This window comes from Vombatus ursinus, unplaced genomic scaffold (assembly GCF_900497805.2).
Source record: "Vombatus ursinus unplaced genomic scaffold, bare-nosed wombat genome assembly UNPS02014941.1, whole genome shotgun sequence".
Lineage (NCBI taxonomy): Eukaryota > Metazoa > Chordata > Mammalia > Diprotodontia > Vombatidae > Vombatus > Vombatus ursinus.
The window spans coordinates 10,248,719-10,273,486 of record NW_020954719.1 but is presented as its reverse complement, the minus strand read 5'-3'; the positions used below and the strand labels follow the sequence as shown (position 1 = coordinate 10,273,486).

The window sequence follows — 24,768 nt, the reverse complement described above, 5'->3', positions numbered from 1 at the left end:
ATTTATTTCCCAAGGTCTAGTTTTCAGCTATCTATGTAAATTACTACAGTACTCCAATAGATCTGGGATCTCATCCACAGAGGGTGCCCTTCAATGACACAAGTGTCATCCTGCAAATGGGTGATTCATGTGTGGATGAGTCACAGACTTATGTTCCTGAGATAATATTTGTAAAGCACTAAGCCCATGCTTGTTCCTTTTCCCCCTCACCTGTCTACCAAGCTCTAGACCTGGATTTTCAACAGCCTATTGGACATCTTCATAGATTCCAATTTTAGAATTGGAATGAACTTGAGAGGTTTCATCTACAATATCCCTGACAGGTGATTGTTCCACTTGCATACCACTGATGATGGGAAACTCATTATCCCTCATGATGGTCTGTTCCATCTGTGATTAGTTTTAAACATTAAATAAGTCTCCTTTCTACTGAGCTGAAATCTGCCTCCCTGTATCTGTCTAGCACCTCTAATTAAATATACCTAAGGTTGAATTTATTATTTATTCCTCAAAACCTAATATTCCTCCTGATTTCCCAGTGGCACCACCATTCACACAGTCAATCAGGGTTAAAACCTTGATGCTATCTTTGACTTCTCATTGGTTATATCCTCCACCAGTCCTTAAGCTCCAAGAGAGCAAGGAGTGTTTGTTTATTCATCTTTGTATCTCCCCTAGCAACTAGCTCAGTGTTCTTCAAACAGGTAGTATTTAGTAATCATTTAACGAATTCCAGTGTGGGGGATTGGGACCTGAATATTAGGGATGGAGGCTGAGATTAGCGGATGGAGGGATGGGGAATGTATATTAGCCACAAGCCTTCAAAGGTTGGATTTTCCTCCATATTACCCAACTTTCTTGGCTTCTTCTGAAAACATCAATATTGATGCCACCATTACTTTTCAATCATCCCACCCCTAGACCTTTGACATCCTTGTCCTAGCACCATTTTAAGATCAGAATAAAAGGACATGGACAGCAAATGCTCCTGAGCAGAACAACTTTATTAAGAGTTTTTTTTTTTCAGATGCTCCCCATAGGCCCCAAGACACACTAATCTCCACTTTCTCATCTGCTATATAGTGGTGAAGGGAAATGGGGGTGGGGTTATGGGGTGGGAATGGAGCAAGGGGAAGAAACCCTCTACAGATCCAGACTCTCCATATCTCTTTCCTCATTGTAGCTCCAGAGAGAGGAGGCAGATCAAAGGGTGAACTAGGGTCAAGGGAAATATGTCTCTCTTCTTTCTTGCCATTACTGCTTCCTCAAACCTCAGTGGCTTCTTAGCTCAGTTCCGGATGCTCCTCCGGCTAGAAGATGTGGTTTTGATAGAATAACTCGTCAAGGTCCCAGATCCAGCTCCACTGGAGAAACCAGGGGCATTGCTGCCCATTGTTCCACCGAAGCTCACCCCGCTGCCTAAACTTCCTCCAACTGAATTCACCACAGCTAAAGAAGAGAGAGAAGAGAGGTCAATATGTCTCCAACCCATGAAATTAGACTGTGGTTTATTTAGCTATTCCCAGTACTACCAGGCAACTCCCTAGCACTAGCATCATGAATCAGGTCAAAATACGTATTTTGTATTATCTGTGGATTTCTTTCATATAAGGTCTTCCTCTTCCCTTGACATCTAATCATTAGGGATGGTTCTATTAGATATGAGTTATAACAGAGTATCTGGTTAGTGTAAGAACTAAAGGACAGGAATTGAGGGAATGGGAAGCTATTTGGGAATCCTCCTGGTGCAAGGAGACACTGATTGACCTGATTCTGGAGGGGTGGGGTCCCTTCCATTTTTGTACTTTTCCAGGAAAGGAGGAAGAGCAGCCTCTTTTGTTTGTTTGTTTCCTTCCTGCCTCAGACTTGCCTATTTCTAGAGAACCTTAAATCCAACCCAATCTGGCAATTCATCCTAGAATGTCAAGGATGATGAGGAGCTCAGAGATTAGCAAGAAGTTATAGCTATGCAATGGAGTGCTGTACTGGACTGTAAGTGATCCCACATGAGATGTCAGACAAGATTTAGAACTACCCAAAGAATTTCATTCTATGGCCTTCTGAAAGCCCTGGATGTTCAACATCTATATCAAGAAAGAACCATAGATGCCCTAACTGATAAATGGTCAAATGATATGAACAGGCAGTTTTCAGAAGAAAAAATTAAAGCTATCAAAAGTCACATGAAAAAATGTTCTAAATCACTATTAAATAGAGAAATGGACATTAAAACGGCTCTGGGTTATACTTCCTCACACCTATCAGATAGGCTAACATGACAGAAAAGCAAAATGACAAATGCTGAAGGGATGGGAAAAATAGGGACACCAATGCACTGTTGGGGATGTTGTGAACTGGTCCAACCATTCTGGAGAACAATTTGAAACTATGCCCAAAGGGCTATAAAACTATGATTCAGTAATACCACTGCTAGATCTATATCCCAAAGAGATCAAAGAAAAGAGGAAAAGACCTATATGTGCAAAAATATTTATAGAAGCTTTTTTGTGATGGCAAAGAATTGGAAATTGAGGAGATGACCATTAATTGGGGAATGGCTGAACAAATTGTGGTATATAACTATTGTGCTATGAGAAATAACAAGCGGAATGTTTTCAGAAAAACCTGGGAAGTCTTATATGAACTGATGCAAAGTGAATTGAGCAGAACCAGGAGAACATTGTACATAGTAACAGCAATGTAACAGAGATCAACTGTGAAAGATTTAGTCATTTTGCTTAAGACAAAGACCCAAGACAATTTCAAAAGACCCATCAAAAAAAATGCTATCCATCTCCAGAAAGCAAGAACTGATAAACTCTGAGTACAGATTGAAGCATATTTTTTAACTTTATTTTTCTTGGTATTTTGTGCATGTTTTCTTTTGCAACATGGCTAATATGGAAATCTTTTGCACGACTTCACATGTATAATCAATATTATATTGCTTGCCTTCTCAAGGGGTGAGAGATAAGTGGGAGGGAAGAAGAGAATTTGTAACTCAAATTTTTTAAAAAAATGAATATTTAAAATGTTTAATTGGAAAATATCTTACAAAATAGATTTAAAATTTTAGAGAGAAAAGATTCTAACTGGTACAAAATGGCAGTATATGTCTTTAAGAATTGTGAAACATGTTCAGTGTGCTCAAATGAAAGTTCTGCCAAATCATGCTGTGTCTTTGAACATTATAGATACCAGCAAATCCTTGGAGCTAGGGCACGTAGACTTGTTAAACTCTCAAAGGGGATAGTAAGAATATAAGCAACATCCTGGTAGTGTCTGATCATTTCAGTGGGTTTCAGTCACACCCAGTCAGAAACCTGAAATTTCCTCCTATTAACATATGTGTGTGTGTGTGTGTTTTCCCTGCCAAGATCTAAATTGATCAAGGTAGAAACTAAAGGAGGTCAAAACTAAAAGTCTAAAACCACATCTGACCATCCTCAAAGAGACCCACAACCTAAGTATCTTAATCACACAATACTGAATATGCTGGGGACCATAAGACCTGAGTTGAAGGCTCAATAGAGTCAACATGTGGTATTTTGAATACGTGCATGTTATGCTACCAAGAATGCCATGGGCTTGGCATCATAGCTGCTGCTGTTTAAGGGAGAAGAACAATCATGTACTGATTTGTGCTTTAGCATCTCAGAAGGTGGAGTGGACATAGAAAATCAATCACTACACTCCTTAGATGAGAGATCCCTTGAAGGAGGCTACTTCAAGCCTACAGTGGTATGTATGATGATTAGGTTTAGACCTCCAGGAATGGGATAAATTTTCTGCTAAGAAATCTTGGTGTGCAGGGAATGCACCAGAAGGCAAACGGATGGAAAGCTGTCCTGTGTAAAGTAGTTGAAAGACTGGGCAGTTTGCCAATCTACAAAATAAACCTGGAGACAGTTTTTTTGTTGTTCAGTTGTTTCAGTCATATCAAACTCTTCAAGACCCCATTTGGAGTTTTCTTGGCAAAGATACTGGAGTGGTTTGCCATTTCCTTCTCCAGCTCATTTTACATATCAGGAACTGAGGCAAACAGAGTTAAGTGACTTGCCCAGGATCACATAGCTAATGGGTATCTGAGGCCAGATTTGAACTCAGGAAGATGAGTCTTCCAAACTTCTGGCCCAGCACTCTACCACACCACGGCCAGAGACCTGCAAAGATATCACCTATTGCCCACTGGAGATTTGGTAGGGCTCCTTGGTGACCAACAGGAAAAGACTGTGTAGAGTAGGTCAAAGAGGCTCCAAAAACAAGGGTTAGCCCAGTTGCATATAGATTGTTGGAGGTGGATAATAGCTGAGATGATTCAGATGAAGAGGAAACCTCATCTTTGTACCTGCTGGAGTGTCAAGGGAGGCAATCAAATGAGCCCCAGCCTGAGTGGGACCTCTGGCCAAACAGGGTAAGGCTGACATTGGAAACCACCATTGTACTGCCTGATGCTTCTAGATCTGTTCCAGATATGAAAGAGAAGCTGACTTGGAGACAGCAACTGATAGCCTAGGCTATACACAAGCTCAGGGCTGTGGTTACACAAAGGTGTGGAGCCATCAGTCGGTCATGGAAGAAACATCAAGACTGTTTGGCTCCCCCACCAGGCTGTACTTTCTAAGAAGGCAATTTCCCTGTCCCCCCACTCCCACCCCTGGAACAATACATGTTGATCATGTGCAATAAAAAAATAAAAAGACTATTTGACCCTGCAGGGAAAAGTCAGTCCCATATCTAGAATGAGAAGGAAGCTAACAAAATTTTCTTGGGATGCCCAGGGTATGAAAAGTAAAACAATTACCCAGGTAGATGCATAATAGCAAATAATGGATGTAATGGTTGATACCTAACCAAGTAATGTGTACTCTATAAGCAGCCACAACATACGCAATGTGTTATATCTGACTTGTGTATTTGTTACACAGTACACATCTTGCTCTATGTGCTAATTGCACAAATTGTGTTTTTGCATGTGGCCTGTGTGTTTGGTTACTGCATGCATCCCTGATGGGCCTAGAGTGGGGAAGAGATTTGCACAAGGTCATGAACTAAAATTTGAGTTTTTTTTTTAATACTCACTAGTTCTACTCCAACTGGAGTCTCCACCTAACTTGCTTTCTTCTGCCAGCTGTAGCAGCCAAGGAAAAGACAGTAAAGGGCTAAGGCAATTGCAGACAATTCCAGACAAATTCCTAGGTCTAAGTAGGATTATCTATATCACTAGTTCCATGCTCGGGTGGGAGACTCAGGAGACCTGAGATAGTTGACCCTAGGCTGCTGTGATTTGAGTTTCAACTCCAAAAACCAATGACTTACAGATATTGACAGCCCCAATTCCATCTCCAGCCAATCTGCAATTAAAAAATAAAGACTGGTTAGAACCCATATTCCTCCAGGGCTTAGAGATCTGTATTATTTCTAGTCATTTCTGTAACAAATTCGTACTCTTCATCCTAGACTTTAATGCCCTCCCTCCTGTTACAACACATGTTGCCTGTTCCAGCTGCATCTCTCCTACACCTTCCAAGCTTTGGCTCCCTGCTTGATGCCTAGAGTGCAATTCCTTTTACTTTTCCCTCAAGACCCATTTCGGGTGCTAAAACCTTCCTCCATTAATCTGCACTCTACCCCCAAACTGAAAATCATTTCTCTCTTGACATTTTTTTTTATTTCAAGCACCCTGTATCATATATTTTGTTCTGTGCATGTTACACCCCACATCTTCACTCCCAACAAGCTCTTTAAAGGCAGGGACTATGTAATTTTTCATCTTTTTATCACCTCCACCTAGCACCATGCCTGACACATAATAAGTATTTAATAATCATCTGTTGAACAAAAAACAAAAAGAAATTAAATTAATGCTCTTGTCTAGCAACCTTGCTCACCACCACCCTAGTCTTTTCCTAACTCTTTCCTTCCCATCTCAGTCTTCTAACAAGGCTGTTTCCTAGACCTCAAACATCTTACCCAAGCTTCTTTCACCTGACATTCACAAATCAACCACATATTCTCTCCCTAACTCAGTTTCCCTCAGGCTCCATTCCTTCTATCTCTCACCATTCCCTATCTCCACCTACTCACTGTGGAAGCAAAGTTGGACTTGGGATCAGGAGACTTGGGCTCTTAGAGTCCTTGTCCCTGCCACTTACTTGTTCTGTGACATTTGGCAAGCCACTTAATAACTTTGTTGTTGTTGCTGAGTCATTTCAGTTGCGTCCAAATCTTCATGACCCCATCTGGGGTTTTCTTGGCAAAGATACTGGAGTGGTTTGCCATTTCCTTCTCCAGCTTATTTTGCAGATGAGGAAACTGAGGCAAACAAGGTTAAGTGACTTGCCCAGGGTCACACAGGCCAGATTTGAACTCAGGAAGATGAGTCTTCCTGACTCCAGGACCAACTCTCTATCCACTGCACCACCTAGCTGTTAAGAATACTTACTCTACCCAACTATGTTGTTACGAAGAAAGCATTTTGTAAATTCCATAGAAAGATATCAGTATAGGAAACATGAGCACTCAATATTGTTGTTGTTGTTGTTGTTGTTTATTATCTTTCCTGGATCTGGTTGCTTGTCCCCTCCCTCACCCATCTGACTCTAAGCTCTTATTGTGCAGAGGACCATTGGAGCCCTTCTCTTTCTGACTCTCCTTACCCCTTATCGGGGCAGGGCTCTCTTTGTACCTGATGGGGAAATAGGGAATGAACTGGCTCTCAGTAATGGTTAACTTGGTGCTGATGAAGGGAAGAGGGAAGTAAAGGGTCAGCCTGAAGCAAATTTGTATGATTTTTACAGATGTTACAGAGATAAAAAATTCATTCATGGCAGCTGCCTTATTTGTATTGTGACTCATGCCCAATTAGAAAGGAGCAGTTGGCCTTGGGGCCACACTGGCTCTGTCTGCTGGAGAGTAAACAGTTGCTAGGAGAGAGCCTGGCTTGCCCTCTCCTCCTGATTCTTTGCAGCCAAGAACATTAAGTAAACAGTATGGGGATCAAGGCTATTTATCAAGAGAGATACCAAAGGACCATAGTCAAATGCTGGAAGAGGGTTTCATGTTGTGTGAGGTCCTTTCTCCTCAAGAATAGAACTCTGTGTTGAGTTAGAACAAAGACCAGAAGCCATTAGCTCACTGTGGGAAATCACTTCACAGCCCAGAGCCTCAGTTCCCTCATCTGTTAAATGTGGACTTTGAGCTTCATGGTCTCTAAAGTTCCTTTCAGCTCAGAGACTCTCAGAGCTCAGAGAATCTGGAGGTTGGAGCATTTTAGAAAAAAAGAAGCTAGGCTAAAGAGTGGATCCAGAGAAGACGCAGCGTTAATGGACAAGATATCCTGACCGTTCCCATTCTTTTCTAAGAGGAAGTAGCCTCTAAGTCCTATGTAGTCAGGAGGAAGGGAAAGGAGGATCCTTGCTAGTCTGATTGTTCCCTTTCCCCAAGGCAGTTGGGGCTTTAATTTCTCCTCTTCTTGGGGTCATTTACTTACTCTAAGTCACTCATTTGGGATTCCTGTGCCCATCCCCAAAGAGGGTAGAACAATCAGCCAAGAAACTCCCTTTGGAATTTCAACCTCCCCTCACACACACCCCATTTTACCACAGTTGGCCAAGATCCTATCTCACATTCCTCCCTACTCCATCCCTGCCAGCCTTTCATGGGTCACTTCTTTATCTTCCCACCCCACACAACCCCACCCCAGTCCCAGCTCTGTACCCCTAACCCTCCCACCCTGAGATAAAAGATAGTAGCTACTCCCAATCCTGACTTTGTCTGGTAAGAGTTCATAAGATCAAAAGATTTAGACCTGAAAAGGACCTTTGGAAAGTACAACGAATGGGAAGGATGCTGGGTTTGGAGTCAGACAACTTGGATTCTAATCCTGGCTGGGCTGCTTACCACCTGTATAATCTAAGACAAGTCACTTAACTTCTCTGAGCCTCAGTTTTCTCATATGCAGGGGAAAGCTGTAAAGATGAGTCCAGTTGTGCTCAACTGTTTTTCTTAATTTTAAAGGAGGGTCTTATTGCTGAGGGTGGGAAGAGGGTATATCAGTAACTAATCAGTGAATAACAAAAACAAAAATCCTTAATAAAACTTTTAAAAGAAAAGAAATAAAATGGAGGGGTTGAACTTCCCTTACCAATCCCATTCAGATGATGCCACTCCCTTGGCTTTAGATCTGATAATCTATACCCCATAATTTAGCCTTTGATTATATTCTTCATTGCTATCTAATTATGTACTTTGCCTAAGCCTTTTCTCCCCAGCCAAACTCTTAGGTACTGGAGGGAAAAGGTATACAGGGAGACAGTGTAGATACTGAAAAGCACATTGAACTTACAGCCAGAAGACCCAAGCACATATTAAATCCTGGCTGCACTGCTGACCTTTCATTGTATGTCACTTACCCTCCTTGACTCTGTTTGCTCATCTGTTAAATGGGGATGATAGTAGTTACACTATAATCTACCTCGTGGGGTTTTTGTGAGATCCAAATGAGACCATGCATGAAAAACACAGTTTTAAATCTTAAAACTCAACATTATGCATGTAATCTCCATGCATTTGGTATTTGCTAAAAAAAACAAAAAATACTTATGATACTCCCCACAGCCCAGTATTGGCTTCAAACATACCAGAGTTGTTCCTTTCCTTTTCTGTTTGTTTTTTCTGTTCTTGCTGCCTTCATTGATTCACTTGTTCATTCAATAAACATTTATTGAGGGAGCCTTCCAGCGCCCTCTCTGTTTGGCTCTTTCCTAGCCATCTGTTAAAGATCAGCTCGAGTACTTCTTGATAATTAGAGCTTCCCAAAATGGAATAACCTGTCTCGTGCAGCAGTGAGCTTCCCTTTACTGGAAACGTCCATTGCCCCTTTCTGTGATGCTTGACATCCGGTACGGCCGTGCTCGCTACGTGTTTGGGGGCAGGTTGACTGACTCCCCCAGGTCCGCACGGGAAACCGCGCGTCACTTCCCACCCCCAAATGCCGCAATGCCCACCTGCTCTCCTCGCCTTCCAGCAGCTTCCTATAGGTGGCGATCTCGATGTCCAGGGCCAACTTGACATTGAGCAGATCCTGGTACTCTCGCAGCTGCCGGGCCATCTCCTGCTTGCTTCTTTGCAGGGCAGCCTCCAGCTCCTCCTGCTTGGCCCGGGCATCCTTGAGGGCCAGTTCTCCACGCTCTTCAGCCTCGGCGATGGAGGCGTCCAGCTTTACACGCTGTGGGGAAGAGAGGGTAGGAGGGGAAGGGAGGATGGGAGGGCAAGACAAGAGAAGAGGGAAGTTTTGAGGCATCAGCTTGGAGATTTGGAGTAGTGTCCATAAAGGGATTCCATGATCCTTGATAGATACAGAGACAGAGACAGAGACAGAGAGACAGGGAGAGACAAAGAGATAGAGACAGAGAGACAGAGACAGAGAGACAGACAGAGACAAAGACAGAGAGATAGAGACAGAGAGAGATACATGGAGAGATACACACATATATACATATATGCAAACATAGATGATAGATACATAGATATGCATTTATGTAGCAAACTTCAAAGTTTGCAAAGTGCTTTACAAATATTTCTCATTTTATCCTCACAGCAACCCTGGGAGGTAGGTGCTATTATTATTCACATTTTACGGATGACAAAACTGAGCCAGACAAAGATTAGGTAACACAGCGAGTAAGTGTCTAAGCGCAAATCTGAACTCTGGTCTTCCTGCCTCCAGGGTAAAGGGTAAAGGTGTCCCCAGATACTATGGACTCACTCAGATCTCCCCCATGGGCTCCAATTAATTACTGGGAATCATTTGATATTATATTATATATATATATATTGATATATTATATTATATTGATATTATAAATATGGCCAGAGTGGTATGATGTATGTTCCTCCAAACTCCAGGCCTTCAGAAGACCCCAGGCCTTTTCCTTCATTTCCTCCACTCCTTCACAACTAAATCATATGAGTCATGGTAAGAATGCTCTGCTCCTGGTCTGGGACCCAGTTTGTGGCCTCTGAGAGGAAGTCTGAAAGGGTACCACAGAATAACCCCTTGAACATCTCAGAACCACTGAGATAGTCCAGAAATCCCTCCTAGGATACTCCCAGGTTCAAATAGGGGTTGGAACAGGCCCCCTGCGGCAGCTGAGGGCCTTTGTTAAGTCTGAGTCCTCAGCTCAGAAATGGAAAAAGAACTTGAGGTACATTAGGATCCGCCTAGAGGTAGACAGAGAATGAAGAAGGGACCCGTTTGGCCCATCAGTCCTCATAGCTTATGTGGCCCCATATGTTCTCCCTTCCTTAGCTCCTGCTTGGAGTCTCCCTAACAGAACAATGGGATGCCCCAGTCTAGCATTTTCCAGGCCCAGAGTGAACAAGCAACTCTAACCAGCAGGGAAACTAGGACAGAGAGACCTGGGCTTTGTCCCTGGGGCACTAAAATGTAAAGAGCATAAAAAAATGTAAATAATGAGTTTAAGAGATTGTGTAATTTAAAAATGCATTGTATTCACATGTTGACTTCACAGGCACTTTTTCCCCAGCATGGAAACAACTGCATTTAGCACACTTAAATTAACTAAAATAATTAGTTAAAATAGGAAGCTATAAGATGTCAAGGATTATTAATAATACCCATCTCTGAGCCGCTATAGTAATTAATTATGTCTGTTGAATCGAGCAAATGGCTTCTTGTATTATTTTCACATCATGAATCACAGTGATATGTGCTGCTAGCTCTCAGCTTCAAAATGACTAGGTATGGTCCTGTCGAACAGCAGCCAATTCTGTCTCTCCAGCTGGGTTTCTGTCTTTTTCCTTCAGGGTCTCATCCTTCTGAATGGAAACTTAATTCCAGTGAGGAAGCAGTCCCTTCTCTGTGTCTTATAGCAATTTCAGATGGAAGTAAGTCTGAGGTAGGGTTATGAATACTGTCATCCTCCTCCCTCATATCCCACATACATTCTTTCTGCCTGAGGTCAATTCTTTATAAGGTTTTATTCCTCAAAGTCATTATAAATGTTACATTTATAACATTTATATGTGTATAAAACATTATATATATTTATAACATAATATATATGTTATACATGTCATATATGTTACATAATATATTGTATTGTGTATAATATATGTCATATATTATATTTATAAAATATGTATAACATTATAAATATATTTCCTTCTTCAGATTCCCAGACAAAGTTGAGGAGGATATGGTAGAATAGATTTGGGAAGGGGTGTTAAGGCTATGCTAATTATTTAGAGAAATGCTCCATAGGGTTATTAAGAAATAGATATATATATATAGAAGCCAACGAGGAAGAAGCATTGGTAGTGGGTAGGGTTTCAGCAGGGGTTGAGGGGACCAGAGACTGTCCTGGTTTTCTAAAATGGTGAAAATCCAATAATCCCACAATGCCAACTTTCATGCTTTTAGGAATCAAAATATTGGGCATTTTGGGTTTGTTAGTTATGGTAGGGGAGGGGTCCCACACTACCTGGTTCTTGATATTTTCGATCTCAGCCTGCAGCCGCTGGATGGTTCTGTTCATCTCAGAGATCTCATTCCGTGTGCTTCGAAGGTCATCGCTATGTTTTCCAGCCTGAACCCGGAGGGTCTCAAACTAGAAAGGAGAAAGGAGAGAATGACAGAAGGTGATTAATGAGAATAAATGATTCATCCACAGGGCCAAGGAGGTAGCCCTCAGTTTTACCTCCTCAGCCACCATGCGTGCCCCCCAACATGCACACCCAAGCCTCCTACAATCTCCCATTCACCATAAAGCCTTTGTCTAGAATGGCCTCACTTCCCATCACCTGCTGAAGTCCTACCCAGTATTTTAAAGCTCAATGCAAACCTAGCTCTTCCATGAAGTCTTCCCTAAGTCCCTTTTCAGTAATGCTCTCTTTTCTCTGACTTCACATGACACTTTATTTTATAATAATAATAATTAATAATAATATAATAATAACATTTATGGATAATATCTACTTATGTGCTAGGCACTGTGCTGAGCACTTTACAAATATTATCTCATTTAATCCTCACAACAACCCTAGGAGATAAGTATTACTATCCCCATTTTACAGTTGAGGAAATTGAGGCAAACAGAGGTTAAATGACTTGACTAGGATAGGGCCTGGACCTGTGATTTCATTGCTACAGGAAACTCCTTACTGAGGGGGACTCCCCCTTCCAATATGGGGTGGCACTATCTCTGCAAATTATAGTCTTAGTTTCATAGAACACTGAGAGACTAGTGACTTGCCCAGGGTCACACAACCTGGGTCAGAAGAAGGACTTGAATTCAGGTCTTCCTGGCTTCAAAGTGGGAACTCTATCCTCCAAGCCATAATGTCTCTCTGTTGCACTTAGAGCATAAGATTCTATATCACAGATCTCTGTCTCTGCCTCTTCCTCCACTAGGATCCTCTTTCTGTGCCTTATCATGACATGAAGTTTCTTCTGCCTCCTTGAAGGCTATACCTATTATATCTCTAATAAAGACCTTTGCTGAGTACTCAAGAAGAGGAAATTATATCCTACTGTGACACTATGAACTGAGGATTCCAGTTTGGGGTTGACTGGTATCTGAGGAAGGCTATGGCCTCTTCAATCTTGAAGAATAAGCCTTTGTCTGAACTGAGCGAGGTAGCTCAAGGGAATTACTAGGATGACCCCTGCAGGTCCTTACAAGGTGGAGTATTTGAATCCTTCCCAAAACCTCATTCACCTTACTCTGGTACCAGGATTCAACTTCAGCCCGGCTGCGGTTGGCAATATCCTCATACTGAGCTTTGACCTCAGCAATGATGCTGTCCAGGTCCAAGTTACGACTATTATCCATGGAGAGGACCACAGAAGTGTCTGAGATCTGGGTCTGCAGCTCATTCAGCTCCTGTAGAAACGTGGACAGTTATGGTTAGGGACCAGCAGACAAAACTTTTCCTCCCCACCCAGATTCCAGAGGTGCACCACACATCAGGCAACATTAAGAGGAAAAATAAAGGGCAATGCAGCAAAGGGAAAGGCAACACAGCAGACAATGAGCTAAAGATACTTAAATAGATGCTGGGAGAGAAGTGAAAAAAAGAGGAGAGAGATGCAAGGGACACAATGAGAGACAAAGAGATGAAAATACCCAAGGAGATACTGAGAGAGAAATGAAGAAAGAGCGGGGACAGATACCAAGAGAAATACTGGAAGAAAGAGGCCAATAATCGGAATAGTGGGCATTTATATAACACTTTAAAATTTCCAAGGTGGTTTTCATGTTATTTTCATGTTATTTTCTTTGAGGTTCATAGTAAGCCTATGCAACAGGCACTGTAGGTATTACAATGCCCATTTTATAGATGAGAAAACTGAGGCCCAGAAAGATTAAGCAACCTGTTCAGTCAGGGGTGAGATTTGAATTCAGGGCATCCTGACCCCAAGTCTAGCACAATACCAAGGCAGATATTGCAAGAGACAAACTTAAAGAGAACCTGAGAGAGATATAAGATAGAGATACCTAAAGACATAGGGAGGTGTGGAAGCCAAAGTGATGAGAGAGAGACATAGACACAAACACATGGATACAGAGGATCTTGTAACATATTCTTGAATTAGGGGTTTGCTCGTATTTCTGCTGTCAAGAAGAGTTATTTGTTAGGCTCTCCTTGGATTAGGGATACACCACAGAGACACATATCTATATCTATAGATATAGATATATTATATATATATATATACGTGTCTGTGTGTGTGTGTGTGTGTAAAATAATGGCTGGGGTTGGGACAATGCCAACACTAAAGGCAATACCAATCTGTGCGATTCATACAGGCTGGTTGAAATTCAGACATAGGTGGGAGTCAGGAAAATAGAGACCCAAACCTATGTGTAGAATAGCTAGTGGAACTTCTAGGGCTGTATTCCAAAGAGATCATACAAATGGGAAAAGGATCCACATGTACAAAAATATTTATAGCAGCTCTTTCTGTGGTGGCAAAGAATTGGAAATTGAGGGGATGCCCATCAGTTGAGGAATGGCTGAACAAGTTGTGGTCTATGAATGTAATGGAATACTATTGTGCTATAAGAAATGTTGAACAGGCAGACTTCAGAAAAACATGGAAAGACTTGTATGGACTGATGCTGAGTGAAGTGAGCAGAACCAGGAGAACGTCGTACACGGTAACAACCATATTGTGCGATGACTAACATTGATAGACTTAGCCCTTCTCAGCAATGCAAGGATCTAAGACATCTCCAGAGGTCTCATGATGGAACATCCACACCCAAAAAAAGAACTACGGAGTTTGAATGCAAATCGAAGCATACTATTTGATATTTTTTTTCTTCTGTTTTGTTTTATTTCCTCTTTCTGGTGGTTCCTCCTATTGGTTCTAATTCTTCTTTACAACATGACTAATGTGAAAATATGTTTAATAGGAATGTATATGTATAGCCTATATCAAATTGTGCACCATCTTAGGGAAGGAGGGGGAGAAAAATTTTAAAAAGCTTATGGAAGTGATTGCTGATAAATCAAAATTAAAAATAATTAGAATATAGAATATAGAATATAAAAATGTATAATAAATAATAAAACATTTTTAAAAGAGGGAAAAAAGAATAGCCAGTGGAAGTATCCACAGAACTATAAGTGACCCCATGAGCCTCCCGAACTTTATGAACCCAGTTCTCCATGCCTCCACCAAGACACCGAAAGGACAGTTAGGTTGGTTCAATGAGAATGTCCATGGGTCTATAAGGAAAAAGAGTGAGTAAAAAAAGAGTAGAGTAAAGTGTGAGGACAGATGAGAGGGAGTGAGTGTGAGGTTGGCTAGAAGTATATAGGAAAGAATCAGCAAAAGTGATAGTAGGAGAGAGTAATGTGAATCAACAAGCAGTCTATCCAGGATATTCTGGAGCCCCATTCACCTCACACTTCTCACGAAGTAGTTGTTCAACGTACAAATGTCAAGCCTTCGGCCACACAAAACCATTCCATGTTTACTAGATCCCTGTTTCATTCTAACCTGGCTTTGAGCCTCGAAATGTATACAGAACCTGAAATAATCTCCCCATCTTCCTCTCAGCCCAGGTCTATCCCTCCCCTTCTTGCAGATACGATTCCACTTTCTCTCCCCATACATACACACATGACTTCACACACCTTCCCTAACTGACCCTACCCAGTTTTCCTTATTCCTTCCTATGTTCTCAATACTAATATGACATATAAAGTAATAAAATATCATAGGTGTAACAGCTTTAGAATTGATGACCCCACACGTAACCCACGTGAGGTCTGATTGAGGCAAAATGGGCCTCGGCAACCACACAAGTCCTTATCCCTTTCTACTGCTACTGGGTAGAATTATTTCTTTATTAATTCTCCCTAAAATCTAGGGAGGTATTTAAGGTATTTCAAGGAGGTAACTGAGGTATTTAAGGAGTATGTTCTGTTACTTAATCATAAGCTAATAGAAATGTATGATCACTCTCAATTATTTCTGAGCCCCCACTCATTTATAAATAAACCAGAGAAGTCACTTTTCACGTATGCTTTCTCTATATGTCTCTCTCAAATCCCCTAATCTCATGGGCTTAAATTAACATCAGTGTTATTAGCTATACAATAATAACAAACAATAGAGACATATATAAAGATTTCAAACATTTAACAGCTGTGAAAAGGATCACAGTCACCTCTGGCCATCAACTGCAACTGTCACTAAAATCATTAGCACCAGCACTCAAAAATCTCCAAGATAAACATCAAACTCTCAAGAATTTTCTTCAGGTTATTTTCTCCACAGAACGAGTTAAACTTAGTTCTCCCAAAATGCCCTTTCAGTTTTTCTTAAAGATCACAGATAACTCACTCAGACTCTCAGGAAAGAAGTTCTCTTAATCCTTTCTCTAAGTGTATAACAGAATCTCTCTTAGCCATGACTGTTAAATCACTCCAGAATTACAGGTAAAACTATGAATCCCCAAGAATTATCTCATTCTTAAAGTTTAACTTAACAGTAACTCATTCTTAAAGATATAGCAACAGTCTCTGTGGGAAGAGATGGTGTTGCATAGGATTACGAGTTTAGAGATTATCTAGTCTTTTCACTGTATAGAAGAGGGAACTGAGATGAGCAATTAAATTACTTGGCCATTGTTACAAAGAACCAGGATTTAAACTGACTCAAAACAGGTAATTTTTTACACTATTCTATGCTGAATATATATATATGTATATATGTTTTATGTATATACATATATATGTGTACGTATACACACACATATATATACACATACTAGCATAAGATAGTATAAAGAATTACCAGTTTGTGTGTGTGTGTATACATACATACATATACACACAAACACACACACACACACACATAGATCAAAATCTACCCCTCTAAAACACATCTGGTTAGATGTCACCCAGCCCAAAGGCAGGTGGCTGGATAAGATGACCTTCCAATCTTCAGTTCCTAAGAATCTCCTACTCCCAGAAGTCCTTACCATTTCATAAAGTGTTCTCAGGAAGTTGATCTCATCAGTCAGGCCATCCACCTTGGCCTCAAGCTCTACCTTGTTCATGTAGGCACTGTCCACATCCTAGAGTGTCAGAGAAAGGAAGACAGCATGAGTCCACAAGAGTAGAAGCAGCCCATTAAACCACTCACACCCAAATGACATCCACTGGCTGCACTGTTATTTAAGGTCATGGCTTAGACATGTCCCTTTGCTTGAAGACAAGCTATGGAGGCCACCAGTCCCCAGTATAAACACATGCTACTGATTAGTCTTAATTTTAAAGGTGTTAGAATATTGGATCAGAGTATCAAGAGCTGGAAATGAGTATTGAGGTCACATAGTCAACCTCTATCTTTTATAAAGGGGACTCAGAGAATTATAGTAACTTACCAAAAGTCACACAGGTAGTAAATAGCAGAGCCAAGATTGAAACCCAGATCTTCTGAATCAAGTTCCAAAATTCTTTCTATACTTTACCACCCAACATACTTGATAAATTATTTTAATACTTGGTACTGGTTGGCTAAGATATCTTGAACCTCCAAGACTGGCATTTAACCACTTCTAAAGCTCAAGTTAGGATTAGACTCCCAGTTCCACCACCAACCAGTTTCATGATCTCAATTAAGAAAATTTCTTTTCCTCTCTGAATCTATTTCATTATCTATAAAAATGTTTTTAAATAAGTCTTGTCTTGGTGTATCCACAGAGCTATTAGACGATTAACCAAGATAATGGAGATGAAAGTACTTTCGGAAGAATGTAAAGTACCTTACAAATACAATGTAGCTTTAATTATCATGGTGGTTGTTAGTATTACTATTGTGTGTATTATATATGTTGCCTTCTTTGTGCAGATGAAAATTCTGATCCACTACCCGTGGGGCACATGCTTTGAGTGGTTTCTCCATCAGTAAAGATGGGTGTATGTTGAGCCAACCACACTCTCTGAAGAGCGCTAACCCATTTGTGTCATACTTGGCCAAGACTAGAAGTGTAGCCCAGAGTACAAAATAGCAACCCGATCTCCCCAGGGCTGGAAACCATGACCCTTGAGCCATTCATGCTCAGGAAGACTATTGGTCTTGGTTGAAGACATTATCTGTCCTAGTCATAAACTCTTACAGACAGAACATCAAAAATAGAAGGACCTTAGAGATAATCATTTTACAAAAGAGGAAGATGATGGTGATCATCTGATGGTGATAGAGGGAAATTGATTAGTTCAAGGATGCAGAACAATTTAGTGGCAAAGCCAAAACTAAAACCAGGGTCACCCAGGCACATAATTCATGCTTACGTAGCATCTTGAAGTTCATAAAGAACCTTTCTCACAACAACCAAATGAGGTAGTATTCCAAAGCAGTCAGTCATTCAATAAACATCTATTAAGTGCTATGTGACAGGCACTGTGCCAAGTGCTGGACATACAAAGAATGGCAAAATATAACCCCTGCCCTCACAGAGCTCACAGTCTAATGGGGGAGATGACAAACATGTAAATAGCTAAGTACAAATAAGACACACAAAAATCAATGGAAGGAAGGCAGTAGCATTAAGGGGGCTCAAAAAAGACCTATCTAATCCAATAAGCACCTAATAAATACCTACTATATAGAAAATACATTGACAAGTGCCGTGGATCCAAAACCAAAATTATTCCTGACTTCAAGGAACTTATTCTACTTACTTTGTCCCCAATTTCATTTATAAGGAAATGGTTTCAGAGATTAAGCACATGTCAGAGCCACCAAGATGGGTATAGACTTTATGACTAGGACAGATAATGTCATTCCCAAGACCAACAGTCTTGCTGGGGTAGGGCAGGGCATGAATGGCTCAAAGGTCATGGTTTCCAGCCCTGGGTGGGTGGGGTTGCTATTTTGTACTCTGGGCTGCACTCCTAGTCTTGGCCAAATACGACACAAATTGGGTCAAGTGCTCTTCAGAGAGTGTGGTTGGCTCAACACACCCATCTTTACTGATGGAGAAACTACTCAAACCACCAGGTCCAGCATTCTTCCAACTACACCTCACTGTTGCTCTACTCCAATGTTTTTTTTTTTACACCACAATAGTGACTACTTGGTCAGGACACATGCTCCTGCCTACCACTCACCTTCTTCAACATCACAAATTCATTCTCAGCAGCTGTGCGCTTATTGATTTCATCTTCATACCTGAAAATAGAAATAGATGGGGTGAGAAGGATGAGACAGCAAGGAAGCTTCTCATTCTACACCTCCCCAGGAACCCTAAAGCAAAGGTAATCTGCTTATCCAGTTCTCTAATAATCTTTCTTGGAAACCAGCCCTTCTTTCCGCCCCCTCCAATCCCCTTCAAACCCAAGGGCCTAGGGTCTAACAGAAATTTAATCTCCCAAGGTCCTCTATATGAGTTTCTCTGGAACTCTGTATGGGGTGAGTGGTACTCAGAAATTAGGGTCTATAGACAGTAGGATAGACAGAGTTACAAAATTAACTTCACCTCATTAGGTAGAATTAGAAGTTGGGGAGGTTTCAAGAGAAAAGAGGACACTAGTTTAATACAGTTTTATAACTGGGTGGTCTCGGGGCATCAAATGGGCTTGCAGCTAATGGAGTATAATAGCATCTGATGGTTGTTCAGTGATGACAGCCACAAAGAAGGATCATGGGATTGAGAACTGAGAAGGGACCTCAATTAACTGAGGAGGAAATTGAGGTTCTGTGAGATTGTTAGTTGCTCAAAACATCCAGGATTCCCTCTGCCCCACCCTAGTCTTTGAAATCAGCTTCAATGGCCAGAGGGAGAGCAGGGGACAAAAAGCCGAACAGCTGCTACAAGGTAGTACAAACAGAAAGGAAGAGCAGATCTCCTCCCAGCCCTCCAGGATCTTTCCCCACCTGCCCTCCTTTCCTCCGCTTTCTACATAGATCAAAAGACAGAAGAGATCTGGGCTTTAAGTGGGCTGGGAGGAGAATGGGGAGTGAAAATCATCAGGTTAAAAGGTGCTTAGAATCCTAGGAGCTTTCATCAGCCCCTCCATGCTTCTCTTTTGCACCTGTTTCCACTTCACCTGCTATGAGGATTAGGGATGTTGACTTTAGGGATGGGCAGGGCATTTCCCCATACCCAGAAGGCCGGGTTCATTCTCAGTTGTTATCCAGGTCAGCTCCCATCTCCCACAAGCTTCTGCCAGAAATATCTAGTCCCTTTCCAATTTGGCCCTCCTTCCTTACTCCTGGAAGCCCTCCTATATTAAGCCCACTTCTCCTAAGGTCTTCAGCCCTGAGCCTTCTCCTCCTAAGGCAGAGCTCTGATGCCTGCAGCACCTAACAAAGTGTACCGGGCTTGGCCCCACCCCAGCACTCAAATTGTGATTTCCCATGAAAGGGAAGGCACAGCAGTTGCCTCCCAGGCTGTCCTCAGCAGCCCCCACCTTCAAAGCCTTCCACTTTCTCTGCCTCCATACCTTCAGTTTTTGTGTTTCCTACTGGACTCTGACTCCTCTCACCCCCTTGACAATCCTGTCCCTTAGGAACATAGGATTTAGAACTGAAAGTTCAGCTAATGCAACTTCTTCGTTTTCTAAGAGAGGATACTGAGACCCAGAGAGGTTGTAACTTTTCCACCTCGAACCCAAGCCCTCTGACTCCCAATCTATTTCTTCTTCCACCATATCACTCTGCCACCTCTCCAGGAGTCCTTTATTCTGCATCCCTACAGTAAGTGTGATGCTTCATTTGTATTTGTCCATATTCTGTTTGGAAAGGTTCCTTCCACCTGAATCACCCCTGCTAAAATAAAGCACCCTCTCTTCTCCCACCCCTCTCTCTTTCAAGAGCAACTTATAGAAGGACTCACCACTGGTGTGATCATGTTAATTCTTGCAAAGGAAAGAAGAACATCTGCTTTTCACTTTGATGACCAGAGTCTCAGAAAGCAGCCCCCCAAGAAAGCACGAAGTGAAGGTGGGGGAAGGGAGGAAGGGACAATTCAGGACTTGTCAATAAAGAGTCATTAGCCAAGCAGTTTCAGCCTGCCACTCCTGAGGGTCCAACGAGAGGGGACAAAGCTAGGCCTGCTACGGGACAGATGGACGTTAGACAGACTTGCAACTGGGCTATTTACCCAAGAAGACTTAGAGGGAAGCATAATAGCTATCTTTAAGCATTTAAAAGACTATTATGGGAAAGAAGGCATGAGACTTGCACCCAGGAGCAGTGACTGGAAGGTGGCAAATGTTAGGTCTGAGGTCAGGAGAAACTCCTTAGAGCTGTCCAGTGATGGAGTGAGCACCCCATCACTGGGGAGTATTCAGGCATATGTGATGGTTGTGGTAGATGGGGTTTGAGTTCAAGCTTTACTAGGACTAGTGTCTAAGGTCCTCCCAGGATTGAGATTTTTGTGAAAGTCTTTCTCAATATTTGGGGCAGTAGGGGAGGTAATGAGAGCAGAGATTACATGATGGGGTGGGGATGGGGGATTCCATAAATAGACTGAGTCTTTCTGAGAGGAAATTATGAAGACCATGGGCCTGCATTAGAGATTCATCAGCTCTGAAGAAAGGAGTATGGTTGGGTCAGCATCAAGAACGGCAGGATTTCCACTGAGGGTCCAGGGCCTCCCAAGCCCCCACCCCCACACAGAGCCCCTCCCACTATGTTACTTGTTCTTAAAGTCCTCCACCACATCCTGCATGTTCTTCAGCTCCCCCTCCAGGCGGCCTCGGTCTCCCTCAAGTCCATCCAGCTGCCGCCTCAGGTTGGCGATCTGGGCTTCAAAGATGGATGGAAGGCAGCTGCCTTTGGAGGACTTCTGCTCCTGGAGGAGGCTCCACTTGGTCTCTAGCATCTTATTCTGCTGCTCCAGGAAGCGTACCTGAGATCCCAAGGAAGAGGCAGATCAGAGAGCTGGGTGGGGCACCTAGGTAACACAGTGGATAGAGTGCTGGGCCTGAAGTCAGGAAGCCCCATGCTCAAATCTGGCCTTACTCACTTACTAGCTACGTGGCCTTGGGAAAGTCATTTAACCTTTGTTTGCCTCAGTTTCCTCAACTATAAAAATGGGGACTACTGGGGAAGGAGTTCCATTCACTGAGCCGACCCTATTATAATAATAGTAATAATTAGTAATAATAACAATAACACTTCTATAGCATTTGAAGGTTTAAAGAGCACTTTCTTTGCTTGTACTATGTACCTTATAGGGCTATTGCATTAGTGTCCCCATTATACAGATAAGAAACTGAGGATCACACCCTTTGTAAGCAGAGCAAGGATTTGAGCCCAGTTATCTAGACTCTAAGTAGAGTGCTTTGTCCATTCCTTGTGCTGAGCATTGTAAGAAAATTCAGAAGGAGAATGAGGCCAGGACATGGCCCTTCCCAGTGCAGCTGGGGAGACAAGACTCAAGGTGACAAATAGATAACGAGCAATAAAAGCCGAGTTTGCCCAGTGCCCAATAAATAGCAGGCTTCCTGGAGAAGTTGAAATCTGATCTGGGACCTGGGTAGAATGCAGCTGGGAAGAAAGGACTGCGGTATGGGTGAAACATTCCAAGTAAGAGAGATCATGCAAACAATGAGGAAATGCAGGACATAGGCAGGGTCAGGGAATGAACCCTTCTGGAGTAGAGGGTTCCTGCAGGGAATATTAGAGAAATAAGGTTGGAAATATGAAGAATTTCAAATGCCAAAAATTTGGGTTGGGGCAGCATTTATTAAGTGTCTGCTGTATGCCAGTCACTGGGCTAAGTGCTAAGGATTAAGGTAAAAGGCAGTCCCTGCTCCCAGAAAGCTCTGAGTCTAAGGGGGGAGATAACATGCAAACAAGTGTGTACAGACAAGCCATATACAGGATAAACTGGAAATAATCAACAGAGGGAGGGCACTAGAATTAAGAGGGATTGGGAAAGGCTTTCCTATAGAAGATGAGATTTTAGCTGGGCCTTGAAGGAAACCAGGGAAACCAGGAGATGAGAATGAGGACATATGAAATAGCCCAGGGCCATCCCCCCTACCCAAAGAAACCAACCAAGACCCTGGCCCTTCCTCTTCCTCTCTTCCTGTCCCAGCTCTCTTTGGACCTCCCAATCTATCCTGGACTTGCTCTGCCTTTCTGATACAGGTCGTTTGGGAGAGGGGGAGAGGGGAAAACAAGAAAAATCAATCACAGGATCAGAGCTCAAAAGGACTTCAGTGGCCTTCTGGTCCAACTCCTTCATTTTAGAGATGAGGAACTGAGGTTCCAAAGGGAGTAAGTGACTAGAACAAGGTCATGCAGACAGCAAGTGCAGAGGCATGGTTTGCGTTGTTCAGGTCCGATGACTCTTTCTGCTATGCCACCCCTCCTAACTAATGTCGACAGAATAATGCTAATTCATGCTTTAAGGCAAACAAAGCACATTCATCACAAAAGCTCTGGGAGATAGGGGGTACATGCATTATTAATCCCATTTTACAGAGGGAGAGACTGAAACTCAGAGTTACTGAATTACGGGTGGTTGCATGGGCAATATCAGAGTTAGAATCTACAATGCCTGCTTCTGAGACTGGTGCTCTTTCTATTATTTAGCATAATATCCTGAAAATAGCTTGAGATTCCACAGTCCACCACAAAATCTGTGTCTGGGTTCAATCCCTCCCAGTTGCCTTCAGTCAATTATTCTAGTCAATCAAACAAGTCTGTAATAAACTCTGTACTAGATACTGGGCATACAAAAACCAAACATGAAATTGCTTCTGCCTTCACTGAGCTTACATTCTTTTTTTTTTTTTAGGCAGTCAGGGTTAAGTGAGGGTCACACATATAGTAAGTGTCTGAGGCCGGATTTGTACTGATTTCTACTAGACCTATTTATGCACCTTGCTCACTGAAACCCATCCTATTCTCTCACCCCCTGAGGGAAGAGGAGCTCACCTGTTCCCAGTCTGATGGGGGAGGAAGGACATACCCACAGAGTTTTAGATGCTGGATAGGATGAAAGGGTGGGGTGGGGTAGAGAGACTCCCTGGAGAAAGGGAGATTTAAGAACAGGCCCAAAGAAATAAGGGTTGGTCAGATTACAAGGCTCTGTAGTCACTAGGCCCTTAGAAAGGGGAAAGGTGGTAAACTAATTCCCATGTCTACTGTTTGCCTCCGCACCTCCACCTTCCACCCCTCATCCTCCCCACCTCCACCCTCCAACCCCCATCCTCCCCACCCACTGCAACTTGGGGACAAAGATCTCTATAGCTTAGGGTGTTGTGTGGGGGAGTGAAATGGAGGGGGAGGGAAAGGGAGGCCTGGAAATTTCCACCTCACCCCTTTCTTACCTTGTCAATGAAGGAGGCAAACCTGTTGTTGAGGGTCTTGATCTGCTCACGTTCCTCCTTGCGCACCTGCTGGATCTGGTGGTCAATCTCCAAATTGAGTGGGGCCAGCAGGCTTTGATTGATGGTCACCTCATGGATGCCAGCCCCTCTAGATCCAAAGCCTCCCCCTGAAGCCCCTCCATAGGCAGAGTGGAATCCCGAAGCCACTCGGGGCTTCCAAGAACCCAAGCCATAGAGACTGCTACTTCCGAAGCCCCCTGGCTGGCTGGCTGAGCCACCCCTGGAGGTCACTGAGACCAGCACCCTCTTGTCTCCCCTTCGAGGAAAGGCTGCAGAGCGAGAGCTGAAGGACTGGGAATTAAACTGGACAGACATACTGGCAGAAGATGAGGTTCTGGCCGGGCGGCTGGGCACAGCTGGACAAGCCTGGGTGAAACAGGAGCGGTGAACCCTCTGGAATACCCCCCAGAAGCTGGCCCCTTTTTATCCGTTAGGAACTGGGCTGGGCCTGCCCCAAGCTAGCTGGAGAGATCAGCTTACAGCAGGTAAGTGGGCGGGGTTGGCTTTCATCCACCTTTCTCAACCTGCCAGGAACCTCCTCATAGAGACTAGGCCACTTTTGCCTGAGGAACTGGCTGGGGGTTGGGGGGGCTGGTGCAGTAGTCAGGTATAGCCACACCCAGTCCCACGCCACTATCACTACCATCTAACCCTAAGGTCCCCAAAAAGGATGACCTGGAGGGAGAAGAGATTGGCCCTGCCATCTGGGAGGCATCACCTGATGGAGGAGATAGTACCTACATTCAGGATACAGAAACAGAGACAAAGATTGAAGAAAGGGCAGCCTGATAGCTCTGAGGGAATGGGGAAAGGATTTATGTAAATGTCTGGGGAGGAATGAGCCATAGTAGGCTTTTTGGACAAGATGAGTGT

The 24,768-nt window shown here is 42.8% G+C and overlaps 1 protein-coding gene across 1 annotated transcript; it reads right to left on the bottom strand.

Annotated features, from left to right (window-relative positions):
* Window positions 1–986: 986 nt before the first annotated feature.
* Window positions 987–24,323, bottom strand: KRT7 (keratin 7). Its single transcript, XM_027844405.1, has 9 exons — window positions 23,836–24,323; window positions 21,190–21,401; window positions 18,658–18,718; window positions 16,524–16,619; window positions 12,744–12,908; window positions 11,508–11,633; window positions 9,009–9,229; window positions 5,320–5,354; window positions 987–1,449 (listed from the first exon to the last, which is right to left on the bottom strand). The coding sequence occupies exons 1-9, from the start codon at window positions 24,208–24,210 to the stop codon at window positions 1,289–1,291; spliced, it is 1,452 nt and encodes a 483-aa protein (XP_027700206.1). The 5' UTR covers window positions 24,211–24,323; the 3' UTR covers window positions 987–1,288.
* Between the last annotated feature and the right edge of the window lie 445 nt (window positions 24,324–24,768).

What these genes read in the sequence shown, in the direction of transcription:
- KRT7 (XM_027844405.1), bottom strand. Translation starts at nt 24,210, where the DNA reads ATGTCTGTCCAGTTTAATTCCCAGTCCTTCAGCTCTCGCTCTGCAGCC. An exon ending in TTGCCTCCTTCATTGACAAG is followed by an intron (nt 21,402 to 23,835) that starts GTAAGAAAGGGG and finishes TTGGGATCTCAG; the next exon opens with GTACGCTTCCTGGAGCAGCA. An exon ending in AATCCTGGTACCAGAGTAAG is followed by an intron (nt 11,634 to 12,743) that starts GTGAATGAGGTT and finishes TCTCCTTTCTAG; the next exon opens with TTTGAGACCCTCCGGGTTCA.